A 7583-nucleotide genomic window follows, 5' to 3' on the forward strand; every position below is an offset into this window, starting at 1 on the left:
TCCTTACAACCAGCCAGGTGTTTTGTAATTGTGTAATCTATTTCTTCGGGGAAGAGATGGTCGGTTCACTAGAAGGTAATTCAGGCACTGAGTTGAAACTTTGTACTGTGGCAACCTGGAAAGGAGTGTAGCCTGTGCTGCAATGCATTGCGTTGTTATGAGCGACCTCTGTGAATGGGAGCAGGTCGGTCTAATTGTCTTCCTTTCAATTAATGAACCATCTTAAATACTGTTCTGGTACTGAATTTGAACGTTCAGTCCCACAATTCATTTGTGGATGATGACTTGATAACAGTCCCTGAATGATCCCCCAAAAGTCCCAAGAATGCTTTCCAAAACTCTGGTGTGAATTGCACTTCCCTATCTGATATGATTCGTTGTGGAGCCCCATGAAGCCAATAAATACTCTGAACAAACAACTTCGCTAGTGTCTTTACAGTGGAGATTTTTGGGCATGGAATAAAATGCACTTGCTTAGAAAACAAATCTGTTATGACACAAATAACTGTGTCCCCCCACTCTCTGGTAATTCCAGAATAAAGTCCATATAAATTTATTTTCAAGGCGCTGATGGGTTCACTACTGTTTGCAATAAGTCTGGGGTCCTCCCTTGTCTCCTCTTAGCTGCAGCACATATTGGGCAACTAGACACATAGTTTTCAATGTCCTTTTTTAGTCTAGTCATGCCAGCCACATGACCACGGAGACATCCTTGGACAAGCGCTGGCTCTTCGGCTTTGAAACGGAGATGAGCACCCGCCCCTAGAGTTGGAAACGAGTAGCACACATGTGCGGGGGAACCTTTACCTTTACCTTACTGTTGTATTGTGGCAATCTGGATAGTGCATCTGCAAGGAAGTTCTTTCCTCCCAGCAAATGTTTTAAGGTGAAATTAAACCAGTGGAAATGCTGAAACCACCTTGCTTGTTTAGGAGTCAATTTTCTAGGCATTTTTAGGGTTTCAAGGTTCTTGTGGTTGGTCCATACCTGGAAGGGGATTTTATTCCTTTCCAGGAAATGCCACCTGGTTAGGAGGGCCTATCGGATAGCATAAGCCTTGTTCTCCCAAACTGCCCACCTTTGCTCCATCTCCATGAGTAGGCACAAAGCTGCAGTTTACCTTCATCATTCTCCTGCATTAACACTGTCCCCATTGCTACATCACTAGCATCAGTCGGGGCTCCACCAATGCACTGGTTTATCAGTATCAGGGTGTCTTAGGATTGGTTCTGCAGAAAATAACCTTTTCAGTCTTTCAAATGCAGTTTGACACTCCATTTTAAAAGTTGGCTGGGCTTCGGTTTCCCCTCCCCTTTTGTCTTTAGTAAGCTAGTAATCGGCAACACAATTTGTGCAAAGGAAGGAAGGAATTGGCAGTAAAACTTAGCAAATCCAAGGAAACTTTGCAATTGTTTCCTGGTTCAGGATGGGGCCCACTATAGAACAGCCCAGACCTTCTCAGGATACATCTCTATGCCTCTTGGCAAGATGCAATACCCCAGCTAGTCAATTTTTCCTTTAAGAAACTCACATTTAGATAATTTGACATACAAGTGGGCTGCCCTCAGCTTTTTCAGTATTGTTCTGACTAGTTTATGTGCTCCTCTTTTGTTTCAGTAAATATTAGGACATTGTGCAGGTAAACAAGCACCCCTTTATATAGATGCTCCCAGAGCACATCATTTATTAGTTACATGAACTCAGCAGGGGCTCCTTGGAGTCCGAAAGGCAGAACTTTGAATTCGAAACACCCTTGGGGCAGTTGAACGCCATTTTCCTGATTCTGTAATATGCCTCTCCAAGTCCAATTTCAAAAAGATTTTTTCTTTCGATAAGTGCACTAGCATGTCTTTCATCAGAGGGAGGGGATAATGGTTGCTCTCACTCACTGCATTGAGAGATCTGTAATCTATGCAGAGACAAAGAGACCCATCCTTCTTTTCACAAGACAATACGGGGGCCGCAGTTTTGGGCTTCGGCGGTTGAATAAATCCCCTTTTTTAATTCCTCTAGCTCCCATGGGGTCATGGAGTACATTTTTGGCTTAGGTAATTTTGCCCCTGAACGTATTTCAATAGCACAATCCGTGGGATGGGGGGGGGCAATTCGTCAAATCTCTCTTTGCTGAACACTTCAGTTAGATCCCAATATTCCTCTGGTATGCTTTCCAACTCTTCCACCCCCACTGTTGCTGCACTGTCAGGAGCCCCCACACACACTTTTTCATCTGAGTCAGGGCTTTAGCCTCCACTTCCCCTTTCAGGAATCTCAACTCTCCTATCCTCCAGTCCACCCTCAGGTTCCATTTGGTTAACCACACCATACCCAATATGAGTGGGCATTCCATTCCAGGGGTTACCACATGATCTCCTATAGTGAGTTGGATGGGCAACGTGGAAAGAGTGGCTGGTGTCCCCCCTGCAATGGACCCATCCAATTGACCAAATGAAATTGGTTTCTTCAGCCTCCTCACTAGAATCCCTAAATTCCCCACCAGGGTTGGGCGTATGAGGCAGCGAGCACAGCCGGAATCTACTGGGGCTCTCAGTGCAACTTTCTCTGGCATCCCTGGGCTAAACAGTTCTATGGCTCTGGTGAGGGGTACGATGGGTCCACTTACCAGGGGTTTGTCTACTGAGTTGTCCTCTGAGGAATCGGAGGGTCCTCCTGGCTAAATTGAGTTTCTTTCCATCTGGCCTGACAGGGCCAGGGACTTAACAACATCTATGCTCTTCATAGCGGTTTCCTTCAATTTCAACAGAGTTTTCCTGGGCTTCCCCCCAGTGGCTCGGTCAGGTTTCCAGACGGGTTTTTGAGCAACACTCAGCCCATCCTTCCTGCATTTGAAGCAACCTATTGTCCTTGGGGTGGTAGGGGCCAGTTTTGTTGGTTCTTGGAGGGGTTCTGCTGGTGATTTTTCCCAGGATCTCTCCCTGAGTTGTTGCCTTCTGGCACGATCTATTTCTGCTTCCTCAGCTAGGATGTACCAGTCCTGGAGCCAGTCAGGATCTCCCCAAAAGATGCTAGCATAATACATGTCATTGTTTAGGCCATCTTTGAAATGACCCACTAGGATATCCTCTGGCCAGTTCAGCTTACTGGCCAGGGCTCAGAATTCCTGTGTGTATTCAGCTATGGGTCACCACCCTTGTCTGACAGTTTTTATGTGCTCCCATGCTTTCTGGTCAGTCAAGGGGTTTTCAAAATGTCACTGGAGAGCTGCCATGAATTGATTGAAATTTTGCAGCTCTGGAGCATCAGCATCATGGAGATCCACCACCCATTCAGCAGCATCACCATCTAGGACCATCTGTACAATCCTTATTCAGCCACAGTCACTGGGTATTTTTCGGCCATATTCTTCCATGTAGTTTAGGAATTGAGTCAAGAAAGACCACAACTGATGTGGCTCTCTGCTATACCTCACCCTCAGCAAAGGAAACTTCCTGATGGTTCGATGTCCTCTCCATCTCCTGGGTCAGTGTCTGTTACCGTCCGCTGCTGCAGCTCGGCCAGGGGTGGCTGTGGTGGTTGCAGCAATGGTTGCTTCTTCCGTGGTGCCAGCAGAAGTTTCTGGGATTGCTGCCTCAGCCCTGCCTTCATCTGTCCCCTCAGCTGAACCTGGGTTGGAGGTGCCCCGGCATGGATCAGCATTCTCTTCCATCAGGGAATTGAAGGCAGCTCTCAGCATATCTTTGTAATAATGCCGCTTGTGGTGTGTGTGTGTGTGAAAGCCCTAATAAGCAGGCATATACATAGAATGAAGGCTACTGCTAAGCTTGTAAGCCGCCCTGAGTCTTTGGAGAAGGGCGGGATATAAATAAAAATAAATAAATAAATAAACTGATTGGAGTGGGGTGGCCTGTCGTCCTCATCTTCACTGAGATGAAGCGACCTCTCCATCTTGACTTTCCAACCCGGCTGGTGACTTCCACATTTGAGGGTCACCTTCCTGGCTTTGTTCTCCTGGTCTTCCTTCTTGCCAATGCCCATCAACCACCTTGGTCTGTCTCAGCATCCAGCAACCACCACCTCATCCAAGGAACTCAAGGACTGAGACCTGTATTTGTTGAGGCCTGCCTGCTGGGAAACTGCCCTCCAGGGCAGGTTCTTCCCTCTCCATGCTGATTTCAGAGATCATTTGCGCAATCCCCCAGTAAGGGTCTTCTATTCCAGGCTGTTACTGCATATCCTGCCTAATGTAAGGACCCGCTTCAAAACCTCATCCCAAAAAAAGCAGGACTCTTGGAACACTTTCATTCCAAAAGGAATTTTTATTAAGAGAAGCTGACAGCTAGGCATAGAAGGCAGGATCTGAGGATTTCCCACTCAGATCAATTGGTTAAAGGAGCATCATGCAAACCCCACCCCAATAGTTCATCCGGTCAGTTCAAATGAGCCAATCTTTAGGTGTTAAGTCCATGGTGGGAATGGAACTAATAACAGAGTCCATTCCCATGCCTGTGAAGACATTTTTGGATCTTTGCACATTTTTCTTCTGCCGCAAGAGATAAGCCAGATGGCCGGAGGCACATTCCTTTCTCACCCCAGGTTGACATCAAGGGGAAACAGTTCAAAAAGCAAGCAGATAGAAAAGGCAGAGAGAATACATCGTAGCTAGGCAAAGGAGAAATAATGCCTTCCATAGGACATCCTCCCTTTCCCTCAGGAGAATGACAGAACTCACAGAAAGAAACTGGAAAGGGACAGAACCAACCAACCCCCAACAATAAATGGGTTCTGACATCCCTCTTCTTTTGGAAGCTCCTCAAATATTGGAATACTGCTATCATGTCACCCCTATTTCTTCTATTCTTTAGACTAGCCAAACCCAATTCCTGCAGCTGTTCTTCATATATTTTAGTTTCCAAGCTGGGACGAGTAACAGGCGCTCACTCCAGTTCAAGACAATATGCCTGTTCAATTCAGAGAAGAGCAATTAAAATGATCTTTAATTGCTCTTCTCTGAATTGAACAGGCATATTGTCTTGAACTGGAGTGAGCGCCTGTTACTCGTCCCAGCTTCTGCCAACCTAGCAGTTCGAAAGCACGTAAAAATGCAAGTAGAAAAATAGGGACCACTACGGTGGGAAGGTAACAGCGTTCCGTGCACCTTTGGCATCTAGTCATGCCGGCCACATGACCACGGAGACGTCCTTGGACAAGCGCTGGCTCTTTGGCTTTGAAACGGAGATGAGCACCGGCCCCTAGAGTTGGAAACAACTAGCACACATGTGCGGGGGAAACTTTACCTTTACCTTATTGTCTTGAACTGGTATTTTCAACCATGAAATTTATTCAGTTCAAGTTGAAGGTTCATATTGAACCTTTTTAAGTCCCTTGCTGAAAGCAATTCACATTTAACTCAAAATGCAACCATGTTTTTTGAGGCCAAGATAAGAATACATTCAAATTTGCAGAAGCAATAAAATGCAAAACAATGTGTACAAAGCAGGAGAATTTCATCATGTGTTTGACTCATGCACAGAAATGGAAGGTCACCTCGATCCCTGCAATGGATGAATGGCTGCAAAAACTGATGGAACTAGCAGAGATGGCTAAATTGGCTGTTTTGATTAAAGAAAAAAATACAAATACTTTTATTCCTACGTGGAAACTGCTTATGGACTTTGTGCTTGAGGTGAAAAAAAATGAAACTTTGATTTTGGATTTTACCAACTAGATAGATATATTGTTATCAAAATGGCTAGTTTATACTATTATATAAAATTAAAAAGTTGAGGTTTGATGATAATATTTTGTTCAACTGCGCACCAAAGGGTGTTGGAAGTCAATGCCTTTTTCCCCTTGCTTTCCCCCACTTTTCTCTTCCATTTTCCCTTCCCTAACATCCATACTACTGGTATTTACTTTTGTATTTTCTTTGTATGCTATATTATAAACTAATGAAACTTTTTAAAAAATTAAGGTTTTTGACTCAATGAGGATGAGGCCCAAAGGATAGCAAATCTGCCTCAATATGCTGTCTTGCCTTGATGTATACTTAGTGATTCTATATTCCATTTCAAAGAAGAGAAGTTTCAGTGCCACTTCTCTGAAACTCTATAATATCTATATGACATATAAATATTTACTTACTTGGACTTGGCATCTTTAGTGAAAAACACACACTCTCTCTTCTTAAAGTTCTCTTCAACAAAGTGTGCCAAATCCTTTGAAAGTAAGATTTGAAAGCCTTAGTGAAACCCAGGTATAGACAAATTAAAAATAATTAGTAGCTTCATAATCTTCCTTTGGAAGTATACATTATGCTAGGCAATTAATAAACAAACTTTATTTTTTACTTTTAAAAAACCTTCAACAATCATTATTGTATATGATTGAATAACAAGCCTCAATGTATTAAAATGTTGTATATTCTCCCCCCATCATTTTTCTTTCTTTCCTTTCTTGGGCTGCTCAGAGAACTAGTATACCATTAGAGTTCATGTAACAATGTCAAAGCAGTAAACAATTCTGTTTTTAATTACAGGAAGATATTTTACTGCAGTATTCTAAGAGTTAAGCTTCAAATATTGATTTCATTTGGTTCTCTCTTCTGTTCATTTACTTTCCATTTTATTAATTGATAAAGATAAAGTATTAACACTTCTATTTCTGAAAACATTCTTAATTTACAGCATTTTTGCATAACTGCTTAAAAAAATGCCCAGTACTGTATGTATATTTTCTCTCCACATGATAATTATATTTAACTTTAGCTAATGTGTCTGGATGGATTTTATGAATATTATTTGTATAGAACTAGTTTTATCGATCACTTACACTTTCACTGTATGATAGATCCATGCTAGGAGAGATACTGGAATAAAGACTTCTTGAGCTTTCCAAGATACCATTGTTTCTCTCTTTCATGATGTCTGTGAAATCCAGAGTAGTGATACCGCTTAAGAAGAAAAGTAAATTTATACTTCTTAGTATTAAAAAGTAACATTTTGTTTTGTTTTTGAAAGGGCACAGAAAGTGGTTAAGAGGCTTAGTCATGAAATGGATGTATTTTTTTAAAAAAATAAACTTAATGCAACTATTTAATTATTAATTTATTTGTACATTTTAAAAAATAGAAACCTGTAAGATTGACAAATTGGGAACACATGTTGCTAGTGACAATACAACAAATTTTGGACTAATAGCACAAATAGGAGTGATATTAAAGTGGGTTTTTATAACTATAGGTTTGGTCAAGTAGCAAAGGCCTCATCCAAAAAAATATGCTAATAATTCTAGCTTTACCAGCTCAGCTTTCAAGCAGGTAATCAATACTCCATCCAACTCTTATCATCATTGCTGGGGAAACTTCCAATTTTATTTGAAAGACAATAGCAACAATTGTGGGTATCTGTACAAATCTGCTCTCTAAGGGGTTATCTGAACAGTAGATAATTTGGGTGCTCAAAGTGAATGGCCTTGGTAACATCAAACAAAATGACAGAATATATGTTTCCATCTCTTTCCAACTCTCTCAACTTCCAAGTATGTATACATAATATTATACATGCAAATAACACATCCTTATTTTATTTCCAAAGTTGTTGATAAGAACAAGCAGTCATATACCTTGA

General features: G+C 41.9%; 1 protein-coding gene across 1 annotated transcript in view; it reads right to left on the reverse strand.

Annotated features, from left to right (window-relative positions):
• Positions 1 to 6876, reverse strand: part of TRPM8 (transient receptor potential cation channel subfamily M member 8) — a gene marked incomplete at both ends in the record, with an annotated part of 349124 nt that extends 342248 nt beyond the window's left edge. Inside the window, 2 exons of the mRNA XM_083349746.1 lie at positions 6100 to 6173; positions 6787 to 6876. Coding sequence (XP_083205872.1) covers positions 6100 to 6173; positions 6787 to 6876 — 164 coding nt within the window. The remainder of the gene's footprint in view (positions 1 to 6099; positions 6174 to 6786) is intronic.
• Positions 6877 to 7583: the final 707 nt, after the last annotated feature.

Source organism: Vipera ursinii (assembly GCF_947247035.1).
Source record: "Vipera ursinii genome assembly, chromosome: 1".
NCBI classification, from domain to species: domain Eukaryota; kingdom Metazoa; phylum Chordata; class Lepidosauria; order Squamata; family Viperidae; genus Vipera; species Vipera ursinii.